The sequence below is a fragment of the Mytilus edulis genome, chromosome 13, assembly GCF_963676685.1.
Source record: "Mytilus edulis chromosome 13, xbMytEdul2.2, whole genome shotgun sequence".
Lineage (NCBI taxonomy): Eukaryota > Metazoa > Mollusca > Bivalvia > Mytilida > Mytilidae > Mytilus > Mytilus edulis.
Genome location: NC_092356.1, coordinates 59,840,407 through 59,855,688, shown reverse-complemented (window position 1 = coordinate 59,855,688; position 15,282 = coordinate 59,840,407). Strand labels below are relative to the sequence as shown.

The following is a 15,282-nucleotide window of genomic DNA, read 5'->3' as shown; positions in this document are numbered from 1 at the left end:
TTTCTTGTAAGATTGATGGAAATTTTGTGGTGTAAATGACAAATCAATAAGTGATTAAGACCTATAATCTACTGTCTGTTTTATTAACGCCTGATATACTGACGACATTACATTATTAGGTTACTGCACAAAACGTACTTTGATGAAAAATATTTTTATAAAACTTTCATCAATGATTTTACATCTGAAGTTTTCTCTATTTGTTTTATTTAGTTGTTTTAACTTATTATTATTTGTTTAAGTACGTTTTAAAAAGATATTCATTGAATCCAGTGTTAAAGTAAAGTTTTTACCACTGGAAGGTTTTATTTTCATTAAAACTCCATCCCGCCAACAATAGAGGGAAAAAACCTTCTATTTAGACATTTCTAAAAATACTTTTTAAAAGAGAAAAGACTCACTCCTATAAGTTGAAATGATATAATTTTTGTATATAAGTCTGATTTATATATCAAAAGTATCTATATATGGAAGTAAGGGGAGATTGTAAACATTGTGTAATCAAACGCACCTTTCTTACAGATGTTGCACTTTTATGGTAAATGAGTAATTAATTGCAAAAATTTTAAATACGCTGTGGCATATTTCTTGTCTCTTTTATTTACATAAAGGTTCAAATCTAAATTATGTATAAGGTGAAGCTTTTATGAATTAATCTATTTTTAAATTTAAAAAAAATATATTTAAAAATTTGTAACACTATTTGAATTGTAAATTCTGAAAGGTTAACTTGCTTTTCATAGTTTGTATTGTTGAACTTTAATCTTTATATTAAAAAGTTTCACAAGTGGTAAAAATAACAAGCTAAACAAGACTTTTATCATAAACTAATCTGCTTATAGAAAAGATTTGGACACTTTTCAACAAATAAATTTTAATACTAACAGTCAAATTTCTATTCGTTTTCACTTATAATTTTAAATTTTGTGTGTGTATAAACAATTACTAGAAATTTTATAGTAAAATATGAACAGACATGACTAAGTATTTAGTATATATTTAATCTGAAGAATTTATTACCAAACTCTGAAACGGTGTGAATGAAACCTTCAAATATACAAGTTAATAACTTTAACAGCAGAACCAAGACCAACACAATGCCAGTCATAGATATCTCAACACATTTTGACTCCAGAGTCCAGAGGTGGCAATATTATATTAAATACATAGTTAACTCATAGAATAAAAAAATCTAAAAATGTCAGTAACTGAAAATACCAACATTTCCATTTAAAACAAAATATCAGAGAAATCAAAATTCAAATTTTCAACCAACCAAAGTCACATTACATATACTGCCATTCAAAAGCTAGTCTTTACTTAGCCAATTTACACAAGACTGCTGAGTTAAATATAGTGCCAAAGAATGCCCAATTTACAAATTTAAAATATATAAATTAAGTAACTGAACTTCATAATATTATAACTATAGATATATATATGTCATTTTGTTCACATGAATTTAGGAATGCCTGTCCACCAATGCAGCCACATGTGCCACCTATAAGACTAATGAAATGACAGACTTTATACTTTGTATAGAAAATGAGCTGCAGACATTTGTTTCACTGAAATCATTGCATAGTCGTAACAAACTGTCCAATGAGGGTCTGATTTACACAAATACCTCTATACTACACCAACACCCAACACTGTGCAGTTTATATTTTTAAATCTCAGCCCTCAATAAAAGCTCATGCAATTATACATTGTGTTTAAGATTGAACCTTACCGATGATTTTGATCCCTTTGATATAGATCCAGTTTTACTCCCGCCAGACTGTTTGGACGAGGAACTCTTCCCAAAAACTCCATCTGACTCCTTTTCTGTAAAGATAAATAATTCTTTATTGTACAAAAAGTTACAGTTTAAGACATATTTAAAAAAAATATACTTATATGAACATGTTATGCAATTATTGAATAATTATCAGCAAAAATGGTTTTCAATTTTGATCAGGTTGTGAACAGATGTACATTTTTGTAATAGTGAAGAAGGAGACTGTCTGACAATAAGCCATTGCATCTTAAATGCTAATTAGGCACAGTCCCAATGGTCTATTAGGGATGATAAACTCAGGTCAGCAAATCAGACTTTGATAAACCAAAGGTCAGACTCAGGTAGACCAATGGTCAAATTGAGGTAAACCAATGGTCAGGCTCAGGTAAACCAATGGTCAGACTCAGGCAAACCAATGGTCATATTCAGGTAAACCAATGGTCAGACTCAAGCTAAACCAATGGTCAGACTAGGTTCAACCAATGGTCAGACTCAGCCAAACCAATGGTCAGACTCTGGTCAACCAATGGTCAGACTCAGGTCAACCAATGAATGGTCAGACTCAGGTAAACCAATGGTCAGACTCAGGTTTACAAATGGTCAGACTCGGTTAAACTAATGGTCCAACTCAGGTAAACCAATGGTCAGACAAGGGTCAACTAATTGGTAAGGGGATCTAGACTTGACATTCACGAACATTTGCCGCTACCGTACTCTTCAAGATCTGATATAATAAAAGTAATAAAAATAAAACAATTTAAAATCACCTTTCAAGGTAAGTGTGATCAAAATACAGTATAACATACTAAGGCTCGGTACACAGCTCTGATATGGCTAATATTTTATCTTAAATTTGTTTAATCCTTGAGATAAAAGTTTGTCAGTTTCGTGATAAATTTACGATGTTTACACATCAATACCTTTTCAACAAATGATAATAAAATTTAAAATTTCAACTGAAAATCTTAAAAACTTTTTATAATATAGATGGATTATGGAGGACACTCTGAAAAAAACAAAATCAGAATGCACCCAAATAAAATGGAATACACCCTGATAGTAACTGAATTAGAACGCACCCAAATAAAACCGTCAAATAAATGTCTAAGGGTTTCAAATTATCAACTATGTCTATTTACCTAACTTTTACTTGTTCAAACTTTAAACTTTTTCAATAAATTTTAACTTGCAACAGTGAGATATTCTTTTGATAAGGCTCAGGTCAAAGAAATATTTAAATAAAAATATGACAAAGAGATTCAATACCCTGAGTTCTTCTAAATAGTATTTCTTTGTACATATTCAACAATAAACAATTGGATATGTTTTTATCACCAGTTTCAATACTGTAGTGTCTTGTCTGCCTTAATTTTTATAATATGTAAAACAAGAATGCATGTGTTGTCCTCACATGGTTCAAATTATTATTAAAGTAGGAAGTTGGACAGACCCAAAAAGCACCGACACTTTACAACTTACCACTGTCAAGCTGCTGACCAAATATGTAGTCATAGTGTAATACATGGCGAATCAGAGAAAATTGTGACGAAGTTAGGTGTTGCATGGACAAATGGATGGACAAGGTGATTGCGACATAGATAAAAGAAACAGTAGTTATGATACCGCTTTCCAATGTCATAGATTTATTGAAAGAAAACAAATCCTCATGGTTAAAAACTAAAACCAAGGGAAACACATCAACTATTAGACAAAGGAACAACAGGAACACTAAAGTGCATCAAAACAAACGCCAACATACGTAGAAACAACTATTTGATAACAACTGCCATATTCCTGAGTTAATACAGGACAATTTAAGAAGAAAAATGGTTTGAACCTGGTTTTATGGCTAGCCAAACCTACCACTCATATGGCAATGTTAAAAAATTGCCCTGACTTTCACTCAGATTTGGAGCAAATTTCCCACTCTGCATCATATCCAGAAACAACTATCAATTGATCATTTTCATTGCAAAATAATTATGAAGTAATCTTTATATATGGTAATATGAGAAGACGTGTTAAACAGGTGAAAATATAAAATAAAATCATTACATGTACCACAAGTTATGTCACAAATCTGTCTTTATGTTACTGACACCTACAGTACAATGTATTGCACAGTGAAACTTCCTTCATCATACAATTTAATACAACACAAAAGTGTAGGCAGCGAAATTACACTTACACACAAGTAACATGAGGTGTATAATATGTTCATAGGACACCATTTCAACCGACTGATAATATAAATAAGCTCTTCACAGCTTGAGGATAACTATGACTGAACAGTTTTGAGAAGGACCAGTTATAAAGCTCTAAATTGTTGAATCAGGAAATAGACTGTTGTGAAGAACAGATCTTAGACTAAGATGAGATTTTGTTTTTACATTCAAACTCTGGTTTCATTATGTAGAAAGCATTCCTGTATTTTTAATATTTGGCACTACAAATGTATTTATAAAGGCCTCTGAATTTTATTAGTTATAAACCATCTATCTTTTGCACTTCAGATACAAATGATAGTCCTTTTTTATTCAGATGATTTTATCATGGAAGAAAATAGGTTTTAAAGTAGAACACTTGTGATATCCCACACTACATTGTAATATTGATATGAAATACACACCTGTGTTGCCCTCTTTTGTTGCTCAGGACTGAAATTGATTTTACATTAAAAAATCTATTTTTATTTGGATAATGAGGTAACAGATTTTGGCATATATAAATATGTGACAACTGAAGTGAAGGATATAATTATCTAGAGGAAAATCATATTCAACATTCCACAAACCTGAAACCTTTTCAAACCAAAACCATCTCCCTATTAGTGGTTCTCCACAAAGGAGTAAGATAATCAAGAGTAGAACCATCTCTCTATTAGTGGTTCTCCACAAAGGAGTAAGATAATCTAGAGTAGAACCATCTCTCTATTAATGGTTCTCCACAAAGGAGAAGATAATTTAGAGTAGAACCATCTCTCTATTAGTGGTTCTCCACAAAGGAGTAAGATAATCTAGAGTAGAACCATCTCTCTATTAGTGGTTCTCCACAAAGGAGAAGATAATCTAGAGTAGAACCATCTCTCTATTAGTGGTTCTCCACAAAGGAGAAGATAATCTAGAGTAGAAAAAAGGAGTATGACACCAAAGCGATATTCAAACTCAAAAGTCGAAGACAAACTGAACACAATTGACAAAAAAAAAGATAACCACAAAAATACAGGTAACCGTTACTATGGTGATCTCAAGTACACAGGAAGGGTAAGCAAATCCTGCTTCTCATTTGTACTGGTAAACTCAGACTTGTCAGACAAGTACTTCCAGTAGGATAAAAGTATTAGAACCAGAACATTGCTCAGTCAATCAAGTCTACGTTGTATTCCTTAATATCTCAAAAGCATAATATATGGACAAAAATATTTTCAGAAAAGAACATTTGTTTATATAATCAATAGCTATTCTGTATGTTATATCATAGATGGCTGCCAATCAACATGTTAAATATTGTGGCAAATTTAGTAATTCATAAAAAGCATGTTTCACTGACAACAAATAATTGGCTATTATACACATTTTCAGTTTCATAAAAAAAAACTTTTGAACATAAATTTTTATTTTGTTTGTAGTGATTATGGTTAACCCACGAATCTATACAAAACTGCTAACCCACGAATCTATACAAAACTGCTAACCCACGAATCTATACAAAACTGCTGACTATGATTTAGTGAGGCATATATTTCTAGAAATACCTTTTTCATGTCGTAGAAAGATTTGCCAAGTCAGTATTAAATAAAGGTTATCTATGACCCAAAGTACTAATTTGTCATGTTAAACCTACTGAACAAACAAAACTTTGTTCATCGATCTTTTAATACTTCATAAAACTTAAATTAGCTTTATAAAATCGTGGAATAGGATCTAGGTGTCCCTGACTGATAGAGAGAGGGTGGAGACATCAATACTATCGTGGTACGAAAGTGTTCAAAGATCTGAAAGCAAGCAAGATTAAAATAAATTTCATTTTATGTAAGACTGCGATATTCTCTTGGTGTCCTTGACAGTGAAGGAGCATTTAAAGGCATCACATGATAGATTTATGATAATATATAACCATTAAATTTCTTGTGAAGTTTGAAAAAAATTGACTGATACATGTAGGTGAAAAACTAGTTCAACCTAAAACAAAGTTGCTTTTCTTAGAAATTGACAACAACCTAAAAAACAACCTTAATAAGAATATTTACATCACCATACTTTGAATTCATTACAACCGTTATAATTACTCGTTAGGTACCAATTTTTGGTAGATTTCATTGGTATTAGTTAACCACAAAATTAAATGCTTAAAGACAAAATTTCTATTGGTATCTTAATACAAATTTTAACAAAAACATAATATAATTCAAGTGCTTTAAATTAAATATAACATCATCTCTAAGTTAAGTTACCTATAGATTTGAAACCAAAAATGTCTTGAGTGAAACTAAATCCAGGTCGAAATAAATCCGATTCGGACTTCCTGTTGGAGCGAATTATATTCCGTTTTTTGTTTCGTTCAATTCTACTCATCATGAAAACTACGTTTTTTTCCCTTTAATTCTCTGTGTTTCTTATCATTTCCTTAAAGATCAGTTGATACCTGAAAATCTGCTTTTACAAGAACAGATATATGCAAAATCCCACTCTCCTTTGATAGACAAATTTCAATAAACAAACTTTACACATGTGTCAAGGCTAAATTTTCCGTCAAGGTTTAAAGTTTGCTTCCAGCAATGTGATAACTGTTACAGCTGTAGTTATAAAGAATCAATGCATCCTCTACTTCATACCACTTATTAATCCAAATATCAAATTATAAGATTTAAAAAGTTATTACAGATAACATAATGAAAGTTCACATTCACTAAACAAATAATAGTGAAATCAATTAAATCTTTTCATTCAGAATGTCCAGCCGTATAGAAATCCATTCTATCAGTTCAAAAAGTATTGATCCACACCTGAGCCTTAGTCCATAAACCTAAAATCCACATTGTTTTAGAATTTCACAAATTCACGTCCTATTTATAGTCCGTTGATTTGTAAACTGAATTTAAAGTGATTATAACTTTAGTCAATACAGATAAGGTCTTGATACAGTAATACAGGTATAAAAGTAAACGAGGAATCGTTCTCTGTGTACTGACGAAAAATCAATGACAAAAGATACAAGACATTTCGCTGGATATATGGTTTTACATCAATTTTTAATGGTATAAATCCATACACAACTGAGCAAATTACTTTACGTAACTAGCCCTCTCACTGTCTGGGATCAAATTTACAAAATGAAACATGACATCATTGGCCATCTAAATGCACATACTTTAATTGTCCAAAGCATGCGTCTGTATAGTCAAAACTTTACTAATTGACTATCTTAGAATAGTGCATCAATATAAATATCCTATTTATGAAATACTAGTCCTTAATAACTAAAGACATCCACATCAGCTTTTACAACAAAACATTGAACTACCAATATAGTGTTAAAAACACCTGCGGTCCATCCATATACCACAAAAAATTCTCACAAATGGCTAAGCCAAATATCGTCAATTTAAATCTCTCAATTGAACTCAACTATTGTTATGTAACATACTCTGTACAAAGAAAGATCTATAAGATCTCAACTATAAAATAATTACTGGTTAAAAGAGAACTAATAATCGGCTATTTAAATATTCAAACCATTAATTGTCACATAATGATATTAGGACTACAAAAGGTTATAACAGGAGTCTTGTGTCCGTTATAGGCCCACGTTAAGTCATCAAAGAGTTTAACTGACCCATGAAATGGCTTTACGAAAAAACTTCACATCTCATATAAAAGTCGATGACTGTAATACACGTCCTTTTGATATCGTAAGATTAAACGATTACTGATTATAAAGGGTGTCGACAAAGTCTTTTAAGTGGTTCATTTGAATGCTAGGTAAACTTATATATTATCAATAAAAAATGTATAAAATGTTTGGTATAAATGTTTTACAAGTTATTTTGTCCCTTAAGGAATGACTAAATTAGATTACATCTGGCACTAGGTCAATAGCTACAAGACAAATCTATATGTACCGATTAAAGAGACTATTGAACATTTTTGTATTATTGTATTTTCTGTTTGTATAACCTACTGTACAACACACAATTAGTTGTACATATGTTGTTGCTTTAATCATAATACGGTTTTAAAAAGGCACTATAGTTATTTCCTTTTTAATGGTGACCTATATTGAGTCCTAAACATTTATTTTCTGTATAACTTTATTAGTTAAACTTCTATTATGATTTTTGATATTGACTGAGTTTATTATTATGGAAAAGAAAGTGTATGAGATTTCAAAGATTCAGTTTCTTTATAGTTTGTTAAATGATCTTCACTGAATAATAAGCAAAATCAGTAACGTAACCCTCCCAAAAAACAACATACTTTTCACAAATTCTACAGCTATTTACTTTATAGGTAGTACCATTCAGATACTTAAACACTTCTACACTATATAAGTATAACCTGAAATGGACGAATATTTATATAATGTATTAGAATGATCTAAAGAAAGTACCTTCTACCAATCAACCAAACCCAATATAATATTGGATATTGCAAAATAATGATTTCACATATATGTTTCTACTCTTATTCTTAATTATTACCAAGTGCAATATGAAGAATTACATTAAGAAGTCACAACTTTCCAGACAAGATGCACTACGTATACTTATAGAAATATAGAGTGCATCCATATTTAGTCACATCACAGTTCTTGGACATGCACCATACACATTGGTATTAAGAGTAGAAAGATTTTCATCTGTTATGTAAAGTGAACTGATTGCCAAGGTATACAATGTCAATGTATTATTTTATTTCACCATTTATTTAGACCTAGTTCTTTCCTGCTGGTTTTTGTTCATTAAATACTGATTATAAAATTCAACATACACTGCACATCTCACTGGGTTAAACACTTTAAGCAATTTTAGTGATATTCTATTTACATGATAATCTTGGGTTCTGACCTCACTACAGGACATTCCAAATGCAAACAATGTTGTCTCTTTGGCACATTCCCCATTTCCATTCTCAATTTTAATTTCAATAAAAATAGCAATAAATGCTCTATTCCTTTATTTTTGCTTTTTATTTTTCATGTGTGTATGTATACTGATTTCATGTAAACATGTACTCATGAATTAATACATTTTTTTCCTTCTTCATCATCCAAATAATGTAAATGATTATTTAAATCAACTTTACGGAACACAAATGTCTATTAAATAATACATGTACACATAAAACAGAAACTACATAAGCATCAGATCAATTCTTGCTAAGTCAGCAAATTACAATCAGTACATTATACAGCTTATAATATAGACAGCTTATTGAAATTTATAAATAAAAGTAAATATTAACGAGTAAACATGGCAAATAATCATGTATACATCACTAATTTACTGTTGTTTGCTTAATGTACAGCGGCAAATATTTGATAAAATTGAGAATGGAAATGGGGAATGTGCCAAAGAGACAACAACCTGACCATAGAAAAAAACACAACAGCAGAAGGTCACCAACAGGTCTTCAATGTAGCGAGAAATTCCCGCACCCGGAGGCGTCCTTCAGCTGGCCCGTAAACAAATATATACTTGTTCAGTGATAATGAACGCCATACTAATTTCCAAATTGTACACAAGAAACTAAAATTAAAATAATACAAGACTAACAAAGGCCAGAGGCTCCTGACTTGGGACAGGCGCAAAAATGCGGCGGGGTTAAACATGTTTGTAAGATCTCAACCCCCCCCCCCCCCTATACCTCTAGCCAATGTAGAAAAGTAAACGCATAACATTAAAATTCAGTCCAAGAGAAGTCCAAGTCTGATATCAGAAGATGTAACCAAAGAAAATAAACAAAATGATAATAATACATAAATAACAACAGACTACTAGCAGTTAACTGACATGCCAGCTCCAGACTTCAATTAAACTGACTGAAAGATTATGATTTCATCATATGAACATCAGGCACAATCCTTCCCGTTAGGGGTTTAGTATCATACCATCATAACATATATGAGAAGAACATAACCCGTGTCATGCCAACAACTGGTTTTTGAATAAATGTGTTTAGTTCCGATGCAAAGACCCTATAAGTGAATCAATATTAACGCCAAAATATGCAATCGTAATCTATAACTTAAAGATTATAACATGAAATGCATAAGTTTCAACAAACACCATATAACTTTCCAGATCTGTTGTGAGTCCTTAAATCTTGCGTGCATTACATATTTATCCTATTATCTTGGATATTTTTTATCTTTGTATAATTCCGGATCAATCTGTCTTTCACTTCCCCTGTTCTATAAATGATTACAGAATGTTGTGTTCAGACAATCATCAATCTTTATGTGGGTTATGACCATTTTCTATTGAGGCTGGAAATTTGTATGTTATAATAATTTTTTATCTAGGGTGGCCATGGGAATGTTATAACAATTTCTTATTGAGAGTGTAAATGGGTGTAATATGACCATTTCTTATAGAGGGTGGCAATAGGTATGATATGACCATTTCTTATCGAGGGTGGAAATTGATATGTTATGAGCATTTCTTATCAAGGGGGAGGGGGAGGGGGGCAATGGGTATGATGACAATTTCTTATCGAGGGTGGCAATTGGTATATTATGACCATTCCTTATTTGGAAGGGGGTAATTGGGGGGTGGGGGGTATGGGCAATTGGTATGTTATGACCATTTCTTATTGAGGGTGTGAATGGGTTTATATTCTAACCTTCATTTTATAGATAACAGTCAAGGTGATTTTCTAAAACCTCTAACGTAACCAAGGCCCTAGAGAAAAATGTGACTCTGATGTGTTTTATTTACATGCAATAACAGCACCTCTAACCATACAACTTTTTCAAATCATTTACTTTTGCAAAACCAATTTTTAATTTCTGACGTTATTTCTGAAATTCTGCCTAGTGCTTAAAGTACAGTATAATTTAAACTTTTGAGAATGTCAGATAAATTTATATCTTAAATGGTCCATTTGTGAAGCATTGTTGAAGCCATTATTACAACTTTTACAACCACTTTTAAACCTTTCAAAAATTCTATTAAGAATTTAACTGAACTGTCCTATAGACATTAAAATGTATTAAAAGATTCTAAAACTAATAAACTTCCTCCTTAACAGCTTTTTCTAAATGACATTTTTTGTCAAATTAGTTTTTAATTTTACTTTAATAACATAAACTTAAGTATGTTAAGATATGCTGACTTGGCTCTTTAATTGTCATTGTGATTAATTGGTTGAAAGGTCAAACTGATAAATAAAAGTCTTATATTGATTATTAAGTGATTTTAATCATGCTAACTTAACTGTCACTAAAAGAGTAGATTCACAAAGGACTAAAATTGGCCTGTTTTTAGTCAGGACAAAATATAGAAAATTTCACACAAGTTAACTACTAATACAAAATAACTTTTTTTTGCACCTCACATTATAAATTAAGTGGTTGATTATGCATTATTCTTGTTACAAGTTTTGGTCCTATTTTTCCTTAGTTTAAAATAGTTTTAGCATAGTTATATATATTAATAAGCTTTGGATTCCAACCTAGTCCAAATAATTAGGAGTTCTGATATCCTGAGGAACTGGTGTCAAAGCAAAAATGTAAATAGCCATTTTAAGAAGTCATAATTATTATTCTGATCCAGAAAGTTTTTATTTCTAGGGATTCAATATTAACCATATGGCTTTAAATCTTAGTTTGCAGCCACAGTCTAAAGCTTTTAGGTGAAAAAACAAAATTGTTGTGTTTTGTTTTGACGATTTCTCAGAGCCTATATATTGTACTACAAAGGTTTTATGAAGAGATTTGTTTTACCAGCAGTTTTAAAAGGCTTTTGAAATGGGTCCATCTAAGAACCAAAGTATGACCTTTGTGATATGTTACAATAAAGTTCACATTCAAGGCCATATTTTGCCAAAAGTGAGCCTAAATGTCCTTTCAACTGAAATTCACAATTAACATGTTTCATTTGCCATTTTAATATTTTAAAAGGAAAACATTTTGAAAGCAAAATTCAAACCCCAACCACCAGCTTGGCCCTAGAAATCACAAAAAAAAAAAGTTAAGATACTTAACCCTCTTTACCTTATGTTGATTTATTCACCTTGATTAAACATTATTCATTCTTACAACTGTTTTCCCTCCATTAACTTTAACAATGCCCATGACTTTTTTTGGGGACAATAATCCTTCTATACAATAATCTAACAATAATCAACTTGAAACTAGGTTATACCACTAACAAGTATTGAACACATGAAAGAGCTTTTCATCATCATCAATATAATGCTTATAAGAATTCAAGTGGAATTCTAATTAAAAATATATTGCTTCAACCTAGATTAGAAAGTAGAGTTCATTATGAAGGACGCCTTTCTATTACAATTACATGCAAATGACCTTGACATGTATCTATTGAAATCATTTGAGAGGTTGTTACTCAGAGAAAAATTGAGTCAATTTAATAAACTTTTTACTATAGAGTTAATTTGATTGGTCGGTTTTATATAATTAACATCCTTTACAAATATTTATTGGGTTTTCATCTGAAGGTCATCACCATGCAATAGAAAGTTAGAAATTTTCTTTTAAATTAAAGAACAAATCAAATAACCTCATGCGGAGTAAGAAAGACTATAGCTTTATCACTGTTGTTAAAAATCTAATTACGTTGTGCGAAGTTAATCTTCAAATTGTCTTTAACTGGAATTATTGCACTAGATAAAGTTAAGAAAATTGCACTTATTCTTGACAATTTCAAGTACATTGGTACTTGAGAGAGTACAGAATGATTTTGGCACTTTATTCTTGATCATAAATGTTTTACTATCTGTATATTTTATTGAAATGTACTTATTAAGTGTTAATGACAAAAGTATCGTAAAAGTACCTTCAGTACAAGTAGGCGATTCAGTATAACTGCAAACCTGGTTTGTTCTACATTGTAATTTGTTGATTGTACTTGAACTGTTTAACAAATGATTGTTGTGTCCAGAGAGACCTATCAGTCTTAATTTAAAAATAATGCAGTTATCTATTTCTCTGTCACTGACATCTACCCTAAATCTTATTCTAAGACATAAGTAATTTTAAAATGACTTGAAATTTGTCTCAACTAATATGCTAATTTTTTTGTTATTTAAAGATGATTGTTTCTTTGTTATCTTCTGTCTCTTTTCTTAATAGAAATTCATCTTAAAATGACTTCCCTAGCCTAGACTTATAAAGCACATAAAATGGATAACAAGAACACAACATCAACAACCAGCAATGCATAATAACAGATATGGTCAACAGAAACATGTCAAAGATAGCCTGATATGGTACAGGTGGGTTAATATGAAGCCTACTCATAGCCAACCTTTACGGAAGCACATGTAAGTCACCTTTTTAGGGTTCTTAATTGCAGATACAATGTACTTATAAATGCATGTAATTCACATTTTGAGGTCTACTCATTCCCTACTTATAAAACCACAGTAGATATTTTCTTTCCAGAGACTTTAATAAAATCACATTAGATATTTTCTTTCCAGAGACTTTAATAAAACCAAGTACAGATATTTTCTGTGCCGAGACTTATAAAACCACATTAGATATTTTCTTATCAACAAATTGAAGCTATTAGTCCACCAGACAACCAACTAAATATCAATTTGTTTATTTGAACTGTTATCATATATGTATTATATATATTTACATTTGAGGACAAACACATATCTTAGAAGCTAGGCTATGTGTTCATAGGATGTTAGGAGTTTAATCAAAGCTTATATGAAATAAACTTCCTGGACAATAGAGTTTACTGAGGTTAATATTCAAAGTTCCACTGTTCAATGACATAATGAGCTGCTTCAGATAGAAATTGACCTCATGTACAAGACTTTAACTCACACAAGACTTTAACTCACTCAGATTTTGGAACTTCAAATACGAAAAAAAGACTATTTTTGTTTTGTAGTGTTCTTATAATAGCTCAATCTTCAAACAGCTAGAATTTCTATAGAGATTTTTTTAACAAGATATGGCTTAATAGATGTATTGATATTCATTTATGTAAGGTTGATTTCTACCTTACGTAGATGTTATGTTTTTTGGTGTATATCATTATATTACTAAACACATATCAATCTAAACGCTAGGAATAGGACTTAAAACAATTTGTTTGATTTTTCCATCTCTTCCCATTAATTGACTTAATAATGGTTTGTCTTTTTTGTTGGGTTGTTATTGACATAAACCAAACATCTCCTTTTTACATCATTGTTGGACATAAAAAGCTCCACTGCAGCCAAAACATTCTTGTTGACGAAAAAAAATTCCAGTTATTTGTAAAGAGAATGATCAAAACATTAATTTACTTTAACAAAAAGTGGTGTGGTAAATTAATCTAAATATTTGTCTGAGTATTTATCTGTTTTATGTACCCTGTATCTAAGTTTCCTTAGTTTGTGTTTATCTTTCTACACTGCATCCTGTTATATAAAGGTCATTATTTATGTCAACAAAACTTTGAGTTTTATAAATTACAACTCTATACTTGAGATTATCTTAGGGATTTTTGTAGTGACTGAATAAAACTTATCACCATACCTAATTACTTTTTTATCATTTAACAAATATTTTTCGAGAAAAGCAACAAAGCAGCATTGAAAGTAAGAAGACAAGAAAGGGTCAATCAAATACCAAACATTATAGAAAGACATTTCTTTAGATGTTTTAGCTAATGTTACTGTAAAATTGTGACAGATTTTGATAGCAATATTCATGCGTATGTAGTATTTCCTGAACGACAGATTTTGATAGCAATATTGATGTATATGTAGTATTTCCTGAACGACAGATTTTGATAGCAATATTCATGCATATGTAGTATTTCCTGAACGACAGATTTTGATAGCAATATTCATGCATATGTAGTATTTCCTGAACGACAGATTTTGATAGCAATATTCATGCATATGTAGTATTTCCTGAACGACAGATTTTGATAGCAATATTCATGCATATGTAGTATTTCCTGAACGACAGATTTTGATAGCAATATTCATGCATATGTAGTATTTCCTGATTCACAATAACTAATCTAGCATCTATTTTGATAATTGGACACTCCAATCGCAATAACAATATGTACACATAATTATCAAAATTTACAGCAACTTGTGTCTAGACTCATTCCAAAGAGTCACAGTATCCTACTTATAATAAATAAACTGTACATAGGTTTGTGAGAATAATATACTGGTTACTGGTCTTAAAAGAGTACCAGTTCATTACTTTTGTTGAAAGTTTTTCACTTTCTTACTGTCTTAATTGAAAACATAACAAGACTTTAATAATAAAAACCTACAAAACGGTTGTTGTAACTT

General features: G+C 30.7%; 1 protein-coding gene across 1 annotated transcript in view; it reads right to left on the bottom strand.

The window, feature by feature from the left end:
- The window catches only part of LOC139500754 (pleckstrin homology domain-containing family G member 5-like), a 76,061-nt gene that overhangs the window by 37,407 nt on the left and 23,372 nt on the right, over positions 1-15,282 (bottom strand). Inside the window, exon 8 of the mRNA XM_071289588.1 lies at positions 1,733-1,827. Coding sequence (XP_071145689.1) covers positions 1,733-1,827 — 95 coding nt within the window. The remainder of the gene's footprint in view (positions 1-1,732; positions 1,828-15,282) is intronic.